Source organism: Ixodes scapularis, unplaced genomic scaffold, assembly GCF_016920785.2.
Source record: "Ixodes scapularis isolate PalLabHiFi unplaced genomic scaffold, ASM1692078v2 PGA_scaffold0__279_contigs__length_252992795, whole genome shotgun sequence".
Classification (NCBI taxonomy): Eukaryota; Metazoa; Arthropoda; class Arachnida; order Ixodida; family Ixodidae; genus Ixodes; species Ixodes scapularis.
The window spans coordinates 40387962-40410317 of record NW_024609835.1 but is presented as its reverse complement, the minus strand read 5'-3'; the positions used below and the strand labels follow the sequence as shown (position 1 = coordinate 40410317).

The window sequence follows — 22356 nt, the reverse complement described above, 5'->3', positions numbered from 1 at the left end:
GCTGGTGCTTGTAGGTTGGACTTAGCTTGCACTTATGGTAAAACAAGATTATAGCATTCAGCATATGTGCAGTGCCCAGAGTTTTCACTTGACTATGCAAAACAAATGAAAGGCTGTTGAAAGAGTGCTGTAGGACTTCGTTTTTGTAGGCAATTTATTGTACAGTCTTTAGATATCATACAATACTTCCCAACAATTGTGCGGTTACTTCAGTAGGGACCACTTGAGTTGCTCCTTTGCCGATTGGAAAACCTGAAACCCCCCCAAAGAACCAAAACTTACCAACCAATAGACCGTAGACTTTCCGGTTTTAACCGAAAAGAAAACAAACAATAAACATCGGCCGGTGCTGAAATATCAAATCAGTTGACACCAGAAAACAGCGATTTCTAGAAATCTGGGCTCTAAACGAGGACTACTTTTGTCAAGACCTTCTCCTCTTTAGTTTTCGTCGCGTGCATTACCTAAAAGCCAGCACGCTGCCAGTACTGAATCAGTGGAATTATTTACTTTAGAGGTCAGTGACACGAGAGTTAGGCTAGTCAGTCAGTCACTCATAATTGTCATAACATCTTTGTTCTATTTGGGTCAGAACTGTACGACATTGTTAAACACTACACTGGTAGTATTTATTGGTGAGTATTGCAAAAGATACAACAGCAACTTGCCTTCCTCATGGCAGGAACATTTTAGTTGAGAAAACTCCAGTTTTTGCAATCACACATAGCAAGAGGGTAGCAGGATAAATAGAAAATGAAAAGCTCCGAATGATTACGTTAAAGAGTGCTCAGACAATGACCCATGTTTGGACTTGTTAATCGACGTTTGTGAGCACTGTCACATTATGATAAGCATGAAGCATTGTAAATTAAAAAGCATAAGCATGTACAAATTGTAAATTAAATTTCAAGTTGTGGTTTCTTACGAATGTTTTCTTCTTCTGTCTATTGTCATCTCTTTTACCAATAATTATCGTTTTTAACGCCCTTACAAAACAATTCGTCAAAATACCTAAATTAAAAAAAAATATATATATATATATAAACAACAAATAATGTTATCAGATTTTTCGTATAAGCACTGGAAAATATGCAGCCTACTTATCAGTGAACTTTCTAGATGTCTTGCACATGGTCATAAAATCGGGTGGGCATTATGAAGGAACACAAACTCGAAATGGAGTCCTTCGTGAAACTGCCTTGGGCACTACTCACCTGCGCTACAGTCTGCTCTCCCAGCGGAATGTCGTCTGTCCTCAATGCAACTTTTTGAACGATGGCGGCAGGGTCTGCCTCCAGGATGATGCTGCAATGTACATAACAAGTTTGACTTTACATATAGCGTAAAAATTAAAAAAATAAAAGCTAGCCCCATGCAACTGTATTTGTGAAAATATGTAAATTTCTCACACTTCATGATGCAGCAACATACATAACAAGTTTGACTTTACATACACTGCAAAAATTTAAAAAAAGCCTAATGCAATTAATTGTATTTGTGGAAATATATCAATTCCTCACACTTCAACGAGCCTCGTGATTCACATATCAAAAATCGGTTAAATCGAAAGGGGACCTGCGGCGGTGTGGCGAGCTACCTGAACTATGTTTCTCTAATACCCGTTCTTTACTTTTCCCGGCATGCTATTTATTATCTTTAAATTCATAATGGTTATTGAGAAAACGGCAAATGAATGTGATGGCAAAACCCATGTTCAAATTTCCCTGCGCTTTGCAGGGGCATGACGTCTCAGTGGAAAGACTTTTAGGTCGAGCGGGCAGTCTGATAAATAGAGTATGTATGCCATACATTTTTTTCATACTGCTTGAGTGAGCTTCCATTGCATTAGTTTGACATCAACAAACTTCTTGTAACATGATGGGAACAGGTTGTACTGCCGAAATTACAACATCTGTTGTCACTACCGTAGTGTGGCCAGCAGAGCCTTGAAGTTTGAAAAAGCGACGAGGAACAAATTAAAATTTGTTTAAAACGGCACAAATTTTTTTTTTATTGGGCAGCAGATGGAAATGTAGGGGGCACTCTGATTTGTTTGTTGTCCCCACACCTCAATGTTTACTCAACACGAGGCCTGTGCACATGCCCACAGGCCTTGTGGGCATGTCCTAGTCATCTTTTTCAATAGAGCGCGGCACAGTGTAATGTAAAAATACTAACAACAAACGAAGTGATGTTAAGTACCGGATCTCTCTCGAAAGCAGTCGTCAGAGAATGCGAGCTTGACCCACTTGGGCTTCTGTGCTGAGCTGGGCACCGTGCATGCTGCATTGTTAATTCAGGCCGGAACGGTAACAAAAGAGGCCCTCCTCCCCCTCACCGGAAAACACAAACTCCAGCCGAACACTGACGCCGCGTTTGGTTATGTCAGCCGAGCGCTGAGTCATTGTATTTGTTGCCCCCATCTGTGTAGTTCAACAGGTAACCGCTAAGAGCCCCCTAATCTGATGTCCTCCTTAATAGTTTGGGCTACAAATTCGGCTGTGTCTAATCGACGACCATCGAAATTCCGACAAAACTCCTCCTTAAAACAACAGATCCTCAACCTGGGCCACCTGAAGCACCCGCCAAGAACATCCAAGTGTGATGACTCTTACTAACATATGAAAGAACCAATCTAAAAGAAATGAACATCACAAGCCTGGTGGAAAACTTTGAAAAATCTGTTGCAATGAAAGATAAGTGTTTGAAATGAGTCGGACTTGGCCCTGGCACCCACCCTCCGTCGCAGATCTCGTCGAGGGCCAGCATGATGATGTCGAGGTTGTCCAGAAGGACCTTCTTCTCTACGTTCTTCCTCAGGATCTGGTTGATGGAGTCATACAGGCAGTTCAGGACACTGCACAAGATGAGCTGCAACATAGAAAGAGGAAGAAAGGTTATGGGCACAGGTACTGGAAGCTCTTGCCGGAACAACGTCCCACGAAAGAAAATTCCTAAATACCGTAAAATGCCAAGTGAGCTCCGATGTCACAATAAGCACTCACCCCAGAAAACTTTTGAGACATTTAAAATATAGGCAGTGGACATATCAAGCGCCCTCCCCAGCGAACTTTTGAGCCCATTGAGCTGACCGAGGCACTCCTTCGCGTCAACAGCTTCTTCGAGAAGCCGGTGCAAACGAGTGAAGCTTTACGCGCATGGAGGGTGATAACACTTGATGTGAGGATGCCGGTGAGGAGCAGGCTTGACAAGAGTGATGCAACTGCTTTAAAAATTTGCAGTTCCGTCAGACCCTTGTACAGCTCCTCTAAAGGTGTATCCACACGACGGACCGGGCCGCAAACCGATTGATCACGTGATGTGCGGCCCGCAGGCCGCCCAGCTGCAATGAGCATCCACACGGCGGACCAAAAGAGCAGACGACAGAGCGAACGGGCCGGTCTAACCCTCAACCTCACAGCTCCGCAAAACGCATGCAGCGAGCTGCTTTGAGGCTATTTGTAAGGAGCCAAGATGGAGGTTGAACGAAAGTCGCGTTCGGCCGTGGTAGCCCTGGCGTTGACTATTGAGGACGAGGAGGACTTTAGTGAACCCAAAAAGGGCATGCAACTATTGTCCCACAAAGCGTGAATTGCTCCACGCGCGTGATGAAGTAAAAAGTTGCATTGTCGCACCTTGCCGTCATCGTCGCACAAAAGAAGGTTCCTCTTCTTCGTCTTCAACAGTTGGCGCCAAAAGAAAACGACTTTGGATTGGAATTCCTATCCAAACAACAAAAGTCTGCTTGTTGCCAGACTTAGCGCTTCAATTATACTAAAAACACCGCGGTCCGCCGCCAAGGTCCGGGCGAGAAAAGTCGCTTCGCATTTCTCAGAAGCGTGGGCCACGGACCGCCGGCGGACCTCAAAAACCGGTGACGTAAGATCACGTGATGCGCGGCCCGCGGACCGAAGCAGCAATTTGGTTTGTCGTGTGGATACACCTTAACATTCCTTCGGATCAAACAAGGACCTGCACTACCATGTGCCCCTTCTGCTTTTCTGCTCTCAGACCTAACAAGTGCCAATCCTCAGTTTTCGGGGGATCCTCTCAAACTTTTTCATGGACGCTTGCTTGTTACTTTATAGTAGATATCTCAAGGCAGATCTATACGAGAGAAAAAAAAAAGTGTGCATTCATTCTAAAAGGCAGAATTCCACCAGTAAAGCTGCTACATGTGATAACCAGACAGAATAAAAACATTCATTCTCCTTTGGACTCAACGTTTCTTGGCAAACTACTTTATAAAGACACAGAGTAATATCATATTTACTCGTAAATGGGACAATGTTTTACTAAAAAAAAAATGTGCTCATTTAGATTCCTACAGAGCATGTAGGGACCCCAAAATCCCGATCAACAAAAGAGGGTTTCAAAAGCCCCTTGCGACAAGATTCTGAGGTAATGATTGTTATGCTTAGCATAACAATTCAGGTTGCTTTTTTGGGTACATTGTTATCTTTGCTGTGCTATTTGTTGGGGTACCCTCAGAGGTCGCATGGCTGGCTTTCCATGATCTGTGGGAGAGCCAACCGTTGTGAAGAGGCTAGTAGATCTAAAGTGGACAGCTAAGAATCTAAGACTATTCAGTCATTACAGTGCTCAAGACACTGAGGCATTAAGAATTCAGTAAATTAAACTTTTCTCTGGTTCCACACTGCACAAAGGGCAGTGTGGAACCGCGTGGAGCTGCGTGTGGAAACCAGAGAAAAGTTTAATCTTCTGAATTCTTAATGCCTCAGTGTCTTGAGCACTGTAATGACTTATGTGCTTTGAGCTTCAACGACGTTTGCCATTTTTTCCAGTCGTCTGCGTGATTGCCACCTCACAGGTTATTTTTAATTCAAAACTAGACTTCTGAGCTGCGTGAAGCTTGAAAATTAATAGGTGTTTTTATTAAGCATGCATATTATCTTAAAATGCTGTACATTCTCCAGTAAGCAAGGACAATGCGATTTCATTTCATTCTCCATGATTCAGCACGCAGAGCTGGAGCATCTGAGGCATTTCCTGCTAGTTCTGAGAGGTGGCACCCAAGTTTGCATCTGCATTTTGTGTGCCAATCTGTTACCATGCTCTCTTCAGGAGCACATACAGTGGCTCTAAACAGAAGCAGACTCCATGCATGTCAAAACCACATGTCGTATTGTCCAATTTTGCCCTGGCATATGAAACACAGAGTGTTTCATATGCCAGGTCGTTGAGCGGTCGGCTTCCGTGAGCAATCGGTCACGTGATCCATCTGAGTGGCACGCGCTGCGGAGCAAATCGAGCGTAACGCTCCCAGCGTCACCGCTTCCAGAGCGTCTGCTCTCGCTTTTGAACAGTTGCGGTTCCCATTGCTATCTTGCTGAAAGCATGAAGTTCTGATCGGAAGTTTATGCTTTGACAAAAAATTTATTGTTTACTACTTGATTAACGATAACCCCAACATTAAGACACAATTTATTTTCCTTTACAGTTATATAATCCCAATGAAGACAACTAGAAGTACTCAACTAGAAGTACTTGTACGAGCCTTAGGATGCTATTAAGCAGTACCAAACACGTATGCTGTAAAGCGATCGTCATCTCCGAAGGCGACTTCCATCTGCGGAGTATTTGGCGTGTTGTCTTCTAATTATTACAATTACATTACAGAGACCACAAAACGAACAAACGACATACCTAGCTCTTCATCCGAATAGGCGCGCACACCGCCTTCAACGCAACGCGGTATCTTGGGCCTCTTCTCTGGCCAGCCAAACGACTCGGAAACCACTTCGTCGAGAACGGCTGCCTCATCGTCAATCGAGCTGGAGCTAAGCTGGTATCTTCGTCGCTGTCACTGCGTTTTATTAGACCTCCTGAAATTAACTGCAACGATGTCATCGCTGCAGTATGCTCAAGCGAGTCGGCCATGACGAGGGTAACGAAAACAAGCACGCCAAGAGAGCCTACACAGCAATCGAAACAAAGAAGCCGCGAAACTCCTTCACTCCCCTGCGGGAATGTCGATAACGAAACTGAAACGTTGCGAGAGACGACTACAGATCGTACTCCTCTGAAAAAGGCTGCGCAAAGAACTACTCCGGACCGCTCGACGCGCTCCGCCACTTTTCCACGGAGCGGTTGGAGTCGCTCGGCGAAAGCCCCACTGGCTCCAGATCTACAAGCGGCGCACGGAGAGATCGCTTTCATCTCGCGAGGGAAACGAATCCGCTCGGCGAGCGCTCGCTATTTGCCAGGGGAAGGGGCTATTTTTCTCAACTACTCATACTCCCTTTCTTGGAAAGCTAGTTTACTCAGTCTCATCACCTTTTAGTCTGTGCAGGTATTTAAATCTCAACTTTTAGCTTCAGTTCATCTATTTTGTGTTCAAACTTTCATACGTCAGTACTTAAACACTTTGCCTTCCAACCACATATCCCTTACCTTGATTAGTCTGACAAAAATTGAATTTGATGGTTGCCTCACTGCCTTCAGAAGTTTGTCTGCAGTCCTTCATTTGGCAGCCCATTGCAGTCCTTCATTTGGCCTGTTCTAATGTGTCCCTTGCAACAATCTGCCCACTCTCCTATCTTTGATCTCAAAACCTCGAGGAATATCTGACCTTGTGGAGAGGACTACATTACCAAAAGACAGTCCTGGCACGTTGTCTCCATTTTAATATGCCCAGTACCCCTAACAGTTCCATTTTTCTTGTAGTTCCACAAAAGGTTTTCATGGGTGGAACTCATGAAATATACTTGAGAGCAGCCCCGGGAGCAGCTTAAACAGCAGCTTTGGAGCAGATTGGGAGCAGCTAAAACTACATTCTGGAGCAGGCTAGGAGCAGCTCAGATCAGTTTTCATTGCACTTCAGCTTGTGTCTTAGACAAGCACGGGAGCAATTTCAATTCTGCTTAGCAGTGCAGGTGAACATGACTGGTTAGGGACCTGGGCAGATGGGATAACAACAGTGTAACAGATGTAAAAACTTGAAACTTTGGGAGCCTCAATGAGAATCAAAAAGCAAGTACCATATGTCTCTGAAGATAGTGTCCTTGATATTTTAGAGCGCAGCTCTTAGGTGCCCGTTCCCGGCTTGAGCGGCGTCGCCGTCGGCGCAACCGCGCGGTGCATTATGAGAAACATCCCATAATGCACCTAGCGGGGAGGAGGGGCAAGGAGGGGGACGACGGATGAGGAGGAGGAGAGGAGGGAGGGGGAGGAGGAGGGGAGGAGCTTGAAGGATGAGGGAAGGAGGAGGAGGAGGGGAGGAGGAGTAGGAAGAGGAGGGAGGAAGAGTAGCAGGTAGGATGAGGACGTGAGGAGGAGGGAGAAGGGGTATGCCCTCCCCTCAGTATTTTTGGAGTGGCTTTCAGGTGCTCAAAATGCAAACCAGCACTGCTTATTGCACAACTCACACGTGCTCGACATAGTAATTATATGTGCGAACCACGTAATTTGCATAAGCAATGGACGTGCAGTTGCGCGGAGGAACAGGGCAACAAACTTCGAGTTTATCCTATTGTGCAACTCAATATTGAAGCAGCAGATTATAATTAACAGAGTTATTGTATTCAAAACAATAAGCAGGAGCAAGGTTAAAGTACTCTGAGTAGATCTACAGCTCGCGTCAGAGCTGCTTGCCGGCAAGGTTTCGGATCGGACCGCGTTTCAGTTCAACCAAAACCTGATTTACCTTGCGGGAATGCGGTTCCAACTTCTAACGATGAAGTACTAAAAGGAATATTTTGCTCATTTGTTTTCAACTGGCTGACGTCCAGATCCACGGCCGCAGAGCCTCAGGCAACCTAACGATTAAGGGCTCGACCTCACCTCGGCCGATTTGCTTAACCGCTTATGGTTGAAGAATAACAATCCAGTCACAGGTGGTGTAACGCTTGAAATCTGACACCCCCCCCCCCCCCCCCCCCCCCTCCGAGTTTTTTCGTTCGCTTTCGACTCGGGATGCACAGGGAGAATAAACAGAACAAAGGATTGCCATGCCAATCAAGCTAAACGTGCTCATTGTTTCCAATCGAGTCGATAGAAACTGGAACCAAGACAAAATGCAATTTTTTTGGGGGCACGTTTTGCGATTTGGTGCATAATGACGCGAGGTATTGGCTGTGGCGCAGTTTCCGCAACATGGCGCAGGATGGCACAGACAAATGTGTCTGGCGCAAAATGGCGCAGCCGTTCCACCCCTGCGTTTTGAGTCACACAAGCTTAGGGTTGGTTGCCAACCCTAACCAGTTGTCAGATGCAAAGTTTGTCACTAAAGACAGGGCATTTTCTCTTAGTATTGCTCCTCCCTCTCAAATGCAGATGGATCCACAAGTTACCTCATTCTCGTGGTTGCTGCCCATCACGTAGAAAAAGAGGTCCACGTTGCTCCGGTAGACGCACGTCAAACCGTCCAGCATGATTATTTCGGCTGAAAGGTGTCACATAACCACAGCATCAGATGCCAGTACAATAATTTTTTGTGCATGTGTTGTTTGTGCAGCGTGCAACTTTGCCTGCTCCATGCACATCTCATACACTCGTTTACCCAGCAAAGGCGCCCCCATGCCTTTGTTTCCCCCGACCTCAACCAATGACGATGCGCGTTTGACTGCCTTGTCATTGCGCATTCCGTTTCCCTTTGATTGGCATACCCCTCCTTGCCTTCTGATGTGCCAAAGACACATCTTGGAACGCTTGCTTGCTGCATCACTTTAAGCGAGTTTTAAGCTGCACAATGAATGATCCCCAGGTGATCTAAATTAATCCTCAGTCCTTTACAGGGGCATGCCAGATGTTGTTCCTTGGTCTGGCACATTAAAAAAATCAAATCTGACTTTCAAGTTTGTTGTGTTCTTTCTTGTTTGTTTGTTTTTGTGCATGTAGTGGCAAGCTCACCTGCACTCTGCATGAGAATAACCACCTCTCTCCCAAGCCCCACACATCATTACATGTACATACTCAATGTAAAATTAATTATTACACTATTATTATGACGATTATTATTATCAAATACTTACCATTTGCACGGTGTGTTTTGTTGAAAAGATTCTTCTCAAATGCCTTTTGCTCTTTTACCGATGGGAAGGTGTTATCATAGTACTGAAATAAAATGGCATTACTCACTTTTCAGCGACAACTCTTAAAAACGCTTCGTAAGCAGTAATTCAACGAAAGCAAAACTATATATCTCAGGACTTCAGAGCATGTTTTTGCACCAAAAATATGCCATAAGTGACATGGTGCAAAGTCATATGGCAAACAGTAAAAGCCAACAAAACCACTACCAGCAATGTAATCGAGGTGACACAATTCTACGCATTGCATTCAACACTACTGCATACGAAGGAGATTGGACTCGCCGCTTACGCACAGTAAGTATGTGTATTTTTGCGAGTGAATAATGGAGGTAATCGAAAGCTTCTAAACCAAGCGCACGTTCAAGAACTAAATACCTTGGCAAGGATCCTGTTGCCATCGTTGTCCAGGATAGCAATCGCTTTCACAGTGTAGAGCGTAGGTTCCTGAAAAGTACAGAACGGCATGATGTCCCAGCGACGCACAGAAATGTCAAGGTATGTTTTCACGAATGCCCACCCCTTGTGCAAGGTTGTGTTGCGCCTAAGTTTAGATGGAGGGAAGCTGTCAGCCCCAGTAGGCGTTTAATTTCTCCGCTGAAGATGAGATTTAGCCAGTGCGGTATCACTGGTGGCCTGGGGTCTTCAACGTGTACTTTTATTACACGAACACACGCCGGTACGATGCTCATCCAGGTCTAAACGGACAGGTGTGGGGATTGACCCCATGATCCCTGGATCCTGCAGAGCGAGATTTCGCTCCCTGTGCTTCGAGCTGCGATTCGCTTAGACACTCGGCCACCGATTCCCCAACGATTGTAAAAGGTTTAACAAATTTTAAAAGTGACGACCGGTGCTGGGCGAGCATGAATGTGGCGAAACAAACGCGGTAGCTAATCCCAGTTTCATTGGGTACTGGAGAAAATGTAGAACCAAATGGCTATCAATTACGCGTGTACAGACTTCTAGGGGACCAGAAGCTTCGTTTTAGCTCAGAAAATGTCATAAACTAAACAGCAAATCGCGTAACATGCAGACTTTCGTTTACTTACGAACAACATTGACTCCATCTTGAGTGACGTGTAAACAAAATCGAAACAGCCATTTGCAGTTGCAGGACGGAAATAAAAGGTTCTTCGTAAAACGATAAACTTTGTTAAGCACGAAAAGTGAAATTTATTTTATTAGTATTAAATAAATTTGTCAAATCAAAACCGCTTCCTTAATATATTCGTTGTTTCCTTTAAAACAAATTACTGAAAAAAATTTTTCTAAAGTTTTTGCATAGTTATAACTTTAAATATTGACATTTAAAAATATAAGAGTAGTGATATTACTAGTTTGTTATAAATCTTAGTAAACACATGAATGTATTAGCTTAAATTACTACTAGCGCCACTTGTTTCACTTGCGTGTAAAATGTTTTTAGCCGTTGCTTAGTGTGCGAAGCGGAAAACGCGATTGTTGTTAAACATGGCGGTCGTTCAAAGAAAAAGGGACGGTGGGCCAAACTTGAAATTTTACGAATCGGCAGAAACAATCACGCAGTTTGACGGCGTGAAGCAATGGCTCCACAAGAACTGCAAAAAGGTTCGTGATTTACCTTTCTGGTTATTTTAGTCGTGGATCGGGAGTACGTTTTTTCCGTTTTCCGAAGCGATGGCAAGGCCGGCGTCGCTATCGCATTTGATTGACGGCGTCTTTGCGTCTTGACAGCCCAGCCAAACGCGTGGTACCGCCGCGCGCCTTCGGAAGCTGCATACAAACTCGTAGAGACCGCACGATCGATTTGAACGATGAGGTTACCTGAAGTTTCAATGAAAGTTTTATTCATTTATACTAAGCCTAAGGCGTTCAATCCGGCATACGTTGGGTGCGAGTGGTGTTCGGTGCGGATTTCTCACTTCCACGGACTCTTCTCAGGCGTTGCTTCGTTTACGTGCATTTTTGCAGAAACTTTAAGCTTGAATTGCGGACGCAGATTTCCGTCCAAAAACACTAATTCATATTGTATGTGTGTCCAACTTGCATGTTGCCGGGCGCTGTTAAAGAACAACAAATATTCAAGATGTTCTCTGCATCCTAGCATCTAAAACTCGGAACGGTTGACTGTATTGTTTTGGTCTTCGAATTTTGTGGTAGCAGAAGAATGTGCGGTACAGTGAGAGAATTATGTTCTCGTTGAAAGTGACTGAGTGTAACCTCCGTCTTGCAGTACACTCAGGCAGAACCGCCAACGAACAAGGGACTGGCGAGCTTGGCGATTCAGCTCATCCAGTTTCAAGAAGATGCATTTGGCAAAAGCGTGAGCAAGCCGCCGCTGACACGACTTCCAGTGAGTACGCCGACAATCCCTTGGGGTTTTGTGTTTTTTCGAATGGGTGCCACGAGACCAAATCTAAGTAACCATACTAGAAAGACCAGACTTTTAGGACGCGTGCGAACATGTACAGATCTGTACATCTAAAATCTCTCTACGTTGGGTCCTGCCCCGAATTGTGTCTTTTTTTTTTTTTTTTTTCTACTCTAATATTATGCTGACCAACATCATGCTGTCTGAGTCTACCATAGTTATTCCATACCAGGAATATCCTCATCGCCAGCCATTTCATTCCATGAACATGATTTATACCATAGGGATGATGAAGTCTCCCAGAGCGTGAGAGGAAACACCGAGGTGGTGTCCAGGCGGCACTGGCGTCACGTATAAGTAAAGATGAACGTTGTCTCCTCATGTTTACAGTATTGCATCTTTTCTGTCCGTGGCTATACTTAATCCTTAATGCATTGTTGTTGGCAGGTCTAATTGACTGCTTTTTGCATGTTCACCCTAGTATTGTGGGCGACTGCTCCCTGCTGAAGTAGAAAAAGTTAGTGGAATTGACCGATATGTAAGAAATTGTGAAAGTTCCTCTCACATGTTAGCCAGTACTCGGTGTAATGTCATGTGTTTGCATAGATTTTCGAAAGCGAAAGTAGACATCAAATGGCATTAAAAAAAAAGGACTTGAAATGCCTCTATGTGAATAGCTGCCTGTGGGTAGCGTCTGGGTATGAAGTGTGTCAGCACAAGATATCTTTGGTTTGTCTCACCTGAAGTGTTCCATTAGAAACTGTGATGGGAGGGAGTAACCTGGCAATGTGTTGAAATCGACCCCCATTTGAAGGCTTTGAGCAAGAACATTTCGGCCGTGTAGAGTTAAGATGCTGATGTCGTCTCCGACGAGTGATGGTCTTGGGGACGAATCACAGAAGCCTCATCAAAGTGATTTAAATCCAGTTTATGTAGCAGAGGATGGACTTCACAGACAACACAGGACACTCAAGACAGAAATGCAATAATCTTTTGATGGTTTTAAACACTCCACACAACTCTTTGTACTCACTTCACTGATCTCAATTCTTAATATCGCAGCTCTCTGCCTCAATTTTCTTTCATCTCAATTATCCCCGATATCACAGCTCTCTCTCGCCCACTCTTCACAGCACCTAATTATCGCCTCCAAATGGCCCAGAGTCATTCCCCGCTGTACTGTCTCTTGTTCATCGAAGTCGTAAAGGCACCTTCGCCCATCCGAACCCAGCCGACTGCGCCCCTCTTTCTCCTTCGGGAGGTCTCTCCATTCGAACCTGGGTCCGCGTTTGTCCAGCGGTTTTCCCGATGCCACTGTTCTATGACAGGCCGTCTTTTCTTTGTTAATTGTAACAATTCCAAGTTCAATCGACATACTTGCATTTTGCTTTCAGATGAAATGTTTTATGGACTTTAAGCCTGGAGGTGCACTTTGCCACATCTTTGCTGCTGTCTACAAGTTCAAGAGCGAGCAGGGATGGTAAGTGGGTCAGCTTTTGATCCTTTCCTGTCCAAACAATTTATCGAAGTCTCTTGGAGTGGAAATAATATTAGGGGCGAAGCTTCTTAGGGTCTAGCCTTGTCCGTCAGGCGTCTGTGCTCCCATCGATTGCACTGCCTCCGGGATCTGCCCACTTTAAAAAAAAAAAAATAACTTATGCCCGCACTGGGGTTCGAACTCAGGATTGCTTGCTTACGAGGCAGACGTCTTAACCACTACACTACACTCCAGCGTTGCATGTAGCCGCTCAACGTCTATACAAGAGAGGGCGCTGCGGTCAAATGCGTATATAATCACATTAAACCTTGCATGCATTGGCTCAGCATTTATAGACGAGAGGGCGCTGCGGTCAAATGCTCAACTGCGTATATCACCACGATCCATACCACACATTCTCTTTCTGACGTGGACCGTTGACTTAAACGGTGGAGATGTGTTCCCACGGCTTCTAGCGGATCAAAGCTGATCCGCTAGAAGAACCACTGGCTCTGCATTTCACCGACCATAAAGCAGTAATAATGAAGTTGAAACGCAACTTGGAACTTAGCACTACCTAGGACCAACAAAATAAAATCAGCACCATCAGCACTACCTATGAACAATAAAATCAGTATCATCAGCACCACCAGAGCTTCGCCCCAATCAACGTCATTCACCACGTGGAGATGCGGCCTCTTTTTTGTTAAGCTCACCCCAGCTGTAAGTTTGTGCCATGTTGCTCTTCTGATATGTTCTTCTTTCACTAATGGCTATATTTTGTTTCACCTTATGATGAATCGCTTTGGACGCCGCGAGTCACCCTAACCAGTCCACTACGTTAAACATATCACATAACTATGTGTCTGCACGTTGCTGCCCCCCCCCCCCCCCCCCCCCCCCCTGCCACTCCTCGAAGGTCACGGGACACTCGCACGGCATTGGATTGTCTCTGACGGCTCGTCTGTTGTCAGGTGAAGCGGAGTATAGTGTAAATGCACCACACTTAAGGGGAGACACTACCCAAAAGAGTCAACTCTTGAACCTTTGCCTTAATATGAATGGAATTTACAGTATATAATGGCAGTAATGAGGCAGAATGCAGTGCATAGTTTCATCTGTGTATATGAATTGTAAAATAAATTATAGTTGTTTTTATCAGGAATACACTGACTGTTTAGGAAAACTATCGTTAGAAAACTAATGTAATACACAACGTTTTTCTTCACTAGATCTGCAGCACATTGTCTGCAGAGTGCAACTGTGAAAAAAAAATTCCAAAAAGTAATTTATTTTATGCTAACATCGCAGCGAAAAAAAAAAAAAAAATTTTGCTTTTTATGTTGGCAACAAAATCTTAACATCATTTATAAAAGACATCCATGAAGTCAAAAAACAATTCCACAGTTATGTTGCCCATCAAATTCCAGTTAAAAAAAACACCATTAAGTGAATCTTTCCTTTTGTCCTATTACCAAACGATAGTTTTCCTTAAGTGAAATTTATATGCCAAAAAGTGGGAACGGGAAAAAAATGTTTTCAAAGTATTTTAGTCTCTACCTTTTCTTTAGCATCGGTGGACCGATAATAATTTACAAAGAAATAACTATGCAGCGTAAACTAATGCAACTTTCTGGAAATACACTCTAGATGTTGGTGGATGTAAATTTAGCATTTTCTAAGATAAACTTTTTATGCAGATATCTCTTTTTCTGGGCAGTGTCCCCCCTTAAAGGACCCCTGAAAAGAAAAAAAAAAAATTTAGAGCAATATTGACAGTGCGAGACGTGATTTAGTTGGCAGTCATCTCCTTTCCCCTTGTTTCTCTCGTGGCATTTCGGGCGCATGGAGGAGAGGTGAATCGGCTTCGCCTTCTCGACCGAGATGGTCATTCCGGAATGACTCGTGACGTCGCGGACTTCGCGCAGAATTCCAAATAAATTCTTCGTCGTCAATTTTTCTCCAAAATATTTTTTTTTTGTGTCAAATCAATTTTTTTACACTCGTGTCCCAACCAAACTGTTCAAACAAAATTTTTTTTTAGGGGCCCTTTAATATAGATATAGCCAAAAAAAACTTGGCTATGCATCATTAATCGCTCAGTATTTGCCACAATGTAGCTCCAGCAGTTGGGACCACGTGCCAATGTTTCCCAACTTATCTGCCTAGAAAGTTATAAATGACTTTCAGGAACTTCTAGTCCCCAAACCTGTAGTTGGTACGAAGAGCTTTTGTCAAGATTGTGCCGGCGCATCTGCCGGAGCCATTCATGACACCGGCGAACTGATTTCTCAAGCATCACCTTGTCCTTGTTCCTAATAATTGCCAGAATTATAAAAAAAAAAAAAAAACTGCTGGCCATCGCTCCATTTTGTTGGCGACTTTTACCGCTGGAACAGTCAACCACTGTGCAACTGACCATTTTAAACCTTGTGTGAGTGGACAGACTACAGTGCAAACACGGCCCAAAGCGCACAAAACATAGCATAACAGCGACGAATGCCTCCAACATGGATTTCGGCGAGATTTCCAAACTGGAAGTAGCGCTTCATCATGGTCTCGTGCAAGAACCCTATAAGCATTGTTCACTCCACAGTTTATTCTTGTGGGCAGAAAAGCCACAGTTCTTTTCTCTCCCTAACACCCGGTACTGTGTGCAACAGTTTAGGACACGTTACCTTCTGCCGTTGGGCGCCTTCGTGTTCCCTCATTGACGTCGACGTTCAGCCGAGCGTTTTGTGCCTCTCCGTTCCAGGCGCAGGTTTGACTTCCAGTCTCCCTCCCGCATGGACCGCAACGTGGAGATGTTTATGACCGTCGAGAAGACTCTGGTGCAGAACAAGTGCTTGTCTCTTCCCCACATCTACATCTCCCCCGAGGTGGGAATCTCTCTACCCGTAGTCCTGAGCAGCCGTAGACACAATCCAATGGGTGTAATCATTCGTCCATTGGACATATAGATTTGTTTCAAAGGGTCATCCCTGCCCTTTGTTTTGGGAATTTGTGAAAGCAATTGATCGGGGTTGGAAACTGGGTTTGCGAAACTGATCCTCAAACTGCTGAAGGCGATGCATGGAAGCTAGCCTTTATCTGCTTAAGGGGACACACCACACCCGTGGAAGGGTCAACTTTTGAACCCTTGGCTTAAAATTAATGAAATTTAGAGGGTAGGCTGGTGGCCATGCAAAAGGGTGCATTACAAAATTTCAGGTCTGTTGGTTAAATGGGAAGGAAATTAGAGCAGCTTCTATCAGCAACACGCCTACATTGTTTAGTTAATCGATCGTTGGAAAACTGTCACTATATTGAAGACTTTTATTCACTAGATATGTAGGAGAATGGCTAGAAAGTGCAGCTGTGAAAAGTTTTTTTTCTTTTAAAGTTGTTTATTTTTATGAAATATTCTTTTCTGAAAAATTTGTCAACTTTTTTGTCTTCTGTGTCTTGGACACAATGTCAACATTTTTTATAAATGACATCCATAAAGTGACGACAAAATTCCATAGCCGCACTCCTTATTAAATGCCAGTCAGGAAAAGTGAAGAACGAGCCTTCTCTGTATTGCCATTATCAAACGATAGATTGAATAAAATGGAATTTACACCAAAAAGTGGAGCAGGGAAAAATGCATTCAAAGTGCTCCAAACCCTACCTTTTTTTCAGCTCCGGTGGACAACAAATAATTTATAAAAAATTAATCATGCAGTGTAAACTAATTAAACTTTCTGGGAAGGCTCTCTAGATGTTGGTAAATGTAATATGTCATTTTTCAAAATCAAATATTTTTGCAGAAATCTTTTTTTTTCTGAGTAGTGTCTTCCCTTAACCAAAACAAAAGACTCTAATTGACAGGATGTATCCTTTGTGAATCCTGCACACTTGTCGGCAGTGTCGAGACTTGAGTTTGAGAGGTTGTGTGCACACAAATACATAAAGAAAAGCGTGACAAACGCTTGTGTTGTGTTTGCCTGCCCGACTCGAAATTGGTCAAGAGTTTTGGGTGACACTCTGCGTGTCTGCAGGTGGAGAAGCAGCTCATCTCTCGGCTGAAGGACATCATCAAGAGGCACCAGGGCACCATTGCAGAAACTCAAGACGATGCCAGTCACATCGTCTACCCTCCCGCGCCCGTGACAGACACCTCTGGTGAGAGGAGCCATGACTGGCTAGTCTGCGTTTTATTAGCTGCCTTGGTGACTTCGAGGCAAAGGGCTGGGCTTCGGATCCCCAGGTGGCGGGTTTGAATCCAGGCCAAAATGCCTGCGGTCTGACGGAGGCTTATTGCAGTGGAGACGCCATGTAACAAGAGATTTCGATTGCACGTCAAATGTGGTGGTCGAAATTAATCTTCCGTGCTCCACTGGAGCATGCCAGATGCCTTTTGTTGGTTTGGCACGTAAACCCCTAAATTTGACTTTCTGCACTCTGTTGGCTATTTTTGGGAGCCACTATTGACTACTTTTGGTTTGAATTTCAACTTGCTGCTGTCGATCTGTTGGCAGTAATACATGCCATCGGAATACTCCAAGCGGGACTCCATGCTATTCCATATGAAGTAGGATAAGGCTTCCCGTACATTTTTAGAGCGGAGCTGTTAAGAGCTAGTTTCCCCAGGACCGTGTCCGGTACCAAACAAATGTCGACAGAACACTCTGGTTGCCGCCGTCGCTCATAGATGGCGGTAGGTGTCCAGAGTGTCGTGTTTGCCAGTTGTCTGCTTGCCGCCGTCGCTCATAGATGGCGGCAACATTTCTTCGGAGGAAGAGCAGGAACGGAACAAGTGGCGATGTGCCCAGCAGCGCGAATGGCTCTCCAACCGCCGCGAGGCCGCTATCGCCTAAAGTTCCACTGCGTCGAGCGCTTCAGATTCCCTTGCGAAAGAAGAGCAGATCGCTCGCCTGGAAAGCCACCATCGAGAACAGAAGCTTCAGCTCCGCTGCTCTTCCTGCTTCACCAGAATAAAAAGGCTGAAAGTTTCTTTTTATTTGCCTTACCCATTTTAATTTCGCTTGTATGTAGTGCATTTCCTTACAGGGATCTCAAGTCTGTCATCCTATGCCGGGCGCAAGTTTGTCTGCTTCTTTTGCGCGGGTTGTCATGACGTCAGAACGCCGAGCTGTGATTGGTTCTGAATGAAGGCTAGTGGGTATACCTCAAGACAGCTTGCTTCAAGGTCTACGCACTGTCCTTCAATCGGAGCCAATCGGAGCTCGGCGTCTTTCTGACATCACCGCAACTCCTGTGCAGGAAGCAGACGTCTTGCTCTCGGCATTGCCTCTTCTAGAGTAAATGATACAAACATTCACATTCAAGTTAAAGAATTTCCTGTGGGTCCTAGGGGCACTGAACTAACAACTTGGCTATTAATTTTATTTGATAAAAAACAACTATCTCAGTTAGATGTCAAGTATCCAGTTCAAAAGCCATGCTGCATATTCTAACTTGATTATTTTCCTTCATGCATGCTACAATATGTCTAGCAATTATATGTTTGAGTAGTTGACACCTAATACACATAAAGAAAATGGGGTGATAGTTCACTGCTTTCTGAGGGTCACCAGATTTATGCGCTGGTGCGATGATTGCAAGCTTCCATTCGACGGGTATCCTTGGGGTTGCCAGTGATGTTTTGAAAATAACGCACAAATATTTTTAGTACTCTTCTGCATAGCTTTTGGGAGAATTCAGCGAGAAATCTACAGTAGGTGGTCAAACAAAGCTGGTGAATTGTTTTGAAATCAAACGAAGGTGGATATCGTGGTTGAACTGCAAAACTGCCGAACCCATTGAAGCGTCGGGTTGCCAAAGGCACGGGGCTAAGCCTGAAATCTTTTCTCCCTGTTGTGCAGAAGAATACGTGCGCTTGGTGATGAAACGAGACCGGAGTGCTCTCATCCACTGGTGGTATTTTCCCGACAGGTGAGACGAAATGGCGTCCTAACTGCTCCTTCCACCCTTCGTTTCTTCGCTTCCAAGTAACTGCTTTCACCTTGCTTGTCTCGCTTCCATTCTTCAGTTTCGACACCTGGGTGGCCGGCCTTGACATCGACATGGAGCCAGACTCCCCTCAGACCCATACTGGGCCTCACGAGGTACGTGCATTGTTGATCTGTGGCCGAGTCTTTAAACCTTTGAGTGCCGGTTTGGTTTTTAGAGCGCAGCTTTTAGGCGCTTGCTTCCGGCTTGAAGGGTGTAACCGCGCGGTGCATTATGGGTATTGCTCCGTGTTTTCGAAGTTTATTTTTTGTAAAATTCAGAGGGTGTTTTTCTGAGTTTATTTTTTAGCGAAAATTCGGCGTTTATCGGAGTTTATTTTTCATAAATCCCCAATTCTCCAAAATTCGGAGATTATTTTCGCAGTGTTTCCTATTAAAAATAATAAATAATAACCGGATGCAAATGTATGCCAGATAAAAAATAAAACGCGCTTGTATCAATTAAGATTTCTTCAGTTGAATTTGACGTCGGTGTCATTGGCAATACTAATTTGTCCCATGACAAAAGTTGCACACAAATGTGGCTTCGATAAACGTCAATACCTTAAAATAAAAAAAAAAAAAAAAAAAAATTGGGTTGTGTGTGTGTTTGTACAGCCTAGAACTTGGTCTGCCTCACAGGGGCGACGAGTCTCCCAGCTGTAGATGAGAAATTTAGTCAGTGCGGTACAGCCGCTAGCCTGGGGTCTTTAACGTGCATCACACAGTAGTGATACACGACCGCACGCCGGTACGACGCTCATCCAGATCGAAACGGGCAGGGGTGGGGCCCTTAAAATCAATAAACTGCCGGAGACAGTTTATTGATTTTATTGATGGGATGACTACAGCAAGGAAGCTCGTAGTCATCCCATCAATCTATCCCGCTGCCGCGCGAGGTGGACGTAATAGAGAAGTTTCAACTGCCCCTCTTCCCTATTTTATACAATCTCTATGGTCCATAGCTTTCACTGTTACCCCCAGAAACATACCCTCTCCTTTCTCTAAATCCCAAATCCCATGGCCCAAACTGAAAACCAAAAGAGTGGCTTTTGTCGTGACACGAACGGTACGATGACCTGCTTCCCTGAACCAACCTTGACGAGACAAGCCGTAAGACCCCCTTTCGACAACGGTCCGAGGCTTGAAAGATAATTATGGTGTCATTTTCCCAGGACCATTGAGCCTGTGCTGCCAAAAATGTAAAAAAAAAAAAAAAAAAAAAAAAACCTTTTTTTTTTATTTTTTGGGGGGCACATAACAATTCGGAGTTTATCGGATAAATCCGAATTGCCAAGAATTTTACCGGCGGGTGTTTTTCAGAGTTCTTCTGATTTATCCGAAAACACGGAGCCCTAATTATGGGAAATGTCCCATAATGCATTGCGTGGGACTCTTGTGACGTCACGTGTGACGTTACAAGGGTCCCGTGCAGTGCATTATGGGATATTTCCCGTGATGCAACGTGTGGGGGGGAGGAGGAGGAGGAGGAGGAGGAGGAGGAGGAGGAGGAGGAGGAGGAGGAGGAGGAGGAGGAGGAGGGGGAGGGGGGAAGTGGGAAGGAGGAGGGATGAGGCGGACGAGAGCAGGGGTGGAGCTTAAAGGATGAGGGGAGGAGGAAGTGGACGAGGAAAAGAATGGAGAATGGGAGGAGGAGTAGCAGGGAGGATGAGGAGGAGGGAGAGGGTATACCCTCCCCTCAGTACCCTTCCCTCTTCCTCCTCAAGAGCTGCGCTTTAATTCGGCGTTACAGGGTGTTGTGTTGTAAACGTCTTTAATTTTTTTTTTCTCCCTCACTTCGGACAGAAATTTTGGCCCCATGCAGAAAAACTGCAGCGTGCTTTATCAAGTATATTTACCTATTTATCGAAGACACACTGATCTATGGGCTCGGAGTTAATTGATGCGTGCATGCCTCCAACCTAGGATATTTTTTCTTGAATTATACCTTTGAAGACGCGGTATTATGCAAAGTGGTATCTGGGCCTTGCACCCTGGGACCACTCTCTCGTGTGGCCCTAACCGTCATTTTTTTATTCGTAAGGGGGACTTCCTTATTTAGTTTATAGACCAATTGCTGTATTACCCAAGCATCAAGGAGAATGCAGGGATCGGTTTTCCACGCGTCGCACGTGCTCTGCTGGCATCAGCAGTAGTAACTTTTCTAAAGCAAATACCTGAAAAAATAGGTATCTTGCACGCGCGTTCGTCAACGCTTTGTTTTGGTTATATTACTTCGAATCTTTTATACGGGAAAGGCGTGTGGCGCGTGGAACACCAATCCCTGCATTCTACTTGATGCTTGGGTAATATAGCAATAGGTCTATTTTTAATTTCTAGATCTCAGTGTTCGCCATAAAGCATGAGGTTGAACGACATGGATCCGCCGTACTGGAACAATGTGGGAGCAAACCGAGACGCATGCCGTCAACAGGTGTTATTATAGGACAAAACATTGCTCTACGCGTAAAAATAAAATTGACAGCCTAGTTGGGAGAGGTAGGGAGCAAATCGAAACTGAGACCTGCATGGTAGCCTGCCCAAGTACACTGGGGCGTGGCACTAAGATGGGCTAAAGAACAGAGGCCAGATTCATAAAAAAACCTCTTACCTATGACAACTTAGCTACGATGTTCGTAAAGTTACGATCATCAAAAGATGAGGCGAGAACGGTATTCACAAACGCGTTATTAAGTGAGAGGAGGAAAGTTACGACCTCTTACGGAGAAACGACGACTTCCGGTGCTGTTGCTATGGCGACGTTGTCTTCGGCAACATGAACAACCAATCGGAGAGCTTGGCATAGTTCGGAGCACGTGAATTTTTAATAACAAACACAGGCTAACTACTCATTAAAAGTCAGCTCTGTGTACGTCCTGTCCTCTCTGTGTGTAAATGTTTAGTGTTCAAGCTGTTTCTCATCAACACAGGCGGCCTTTCCACCACCGTTTCGCGTTTGTGTCTGTGCAGTGATATATCGACGCTAACACGATTTAAACGCTTCGTTGACTGCTACGAACTCGATCGCTACAAAGTCAACACAGCTGTCATCGTTGGTAAAAGCCCCGTGCCAGTTGTTTGCAAAGCGACGAAGATAGAAACAAACCGCTGCGGCGTTTTTCTCGGCCTCGGAAATGCAGGAGCGAGCCGACATTAAGAAAGATACGTTTGAACTACGAGAGTGTCAGCAAGAGCCACGCAAATACCTGTTCACACTCGGAGCAGACGCGCATGTTTGATCGAAGTGCTGGATTTGCTCTGTTAGACCGCGTCTCGGTAAGCGCTTCGGGACCGATCATTTACGATTGGTGGGGGGGTGGGGGGGGAATGGGCAAGCACGAAGAAGGCTGAGGAAGGGAAGAGAAACCTCGTCTCCTGTCTCTAGCATTACTAGTGCTCCCTCTTTCTCCTCTTGCCCTTCATTGCCCTCCTTTCCTGTCCCGCCCCCCTAGTGCTCATGCTTTCTCTCTTTGCCTGGCGTTGCCTTCACCTGCACTGCAC

At 44.9% G+C, this 22356-nt stretch overlaps 2 protein-coding genes across 4 annotated transcripts in view; one reads left to right on the top strand and one right to left on the bottom strand.

Annotated features, from left to right (window-relative positions):
• Window positions 1–139: 139 nt before the first annotated feature.
• Window positions 140–10149, bottom strand: LOC8024030 (coatomer subunit zeta-1). The gene is made up of 7 exons (XM_040208875.2): window positions 10103–10149; window positions 9429–9497; window positions 8994–9075; window positions 8313–8404; window positions 2738–2871; window positions 1215–1305; window positions 140–252 (listed from the first exon to the last, which is right to left on the bottom strand). The coding sequence occupies exons 1-7, from the start codon at window positions 10118–10120 to the stop codon at window positions 205–207; spliced, it is 534 nt and encodes a 177-aa protein (XP_040064809.1). The 5' UTR covers window positions 10121–10149; the 3' UTR covers window positions 140–204.
• A 357-nt stretch (window positions 10150–10506) lies between these two features.
• Window positions 10507–22356, top strand: part of LOC120838809 (SWI/SNF complex subunit SMARCC2) — a 49469-nt gene continuing 37619 nt past the window's right edge. For 2 of the 3 annotated variants that reach the window (XM_040208878.3, XM_040500455.1), the window contains exons 1-7: window positions 10507–10640; window positions 11266–11385; window positions 12798–12883; window positions 15636–15759; window positions 16903–17026; window positions 18730–18799; window positions 18897–18972. In XM_040208878.3, coding sequence (XP_040064812.1) covers window positions 10524–10640; window positions 11266–11385; window positions 12798–12883; window positions 15636–15759; window positions 16903–17026; window positions 18730–18799; window positions 18897–18972 — 717 coding nt within the window. In that variant the 5' untranslated portion in view covers window positions 10507–10523. The remainder of the gene's footprint in view (window positions 10641–11265; window positions 11386–12797; window positions 12884–15635; window positions 15760–16902; window positions 17027–18729; window positions 18800–18896; window positions 18973–22356) is intronic. The other variant, XM_040208879.3, reaches the window with a different exon arrangement.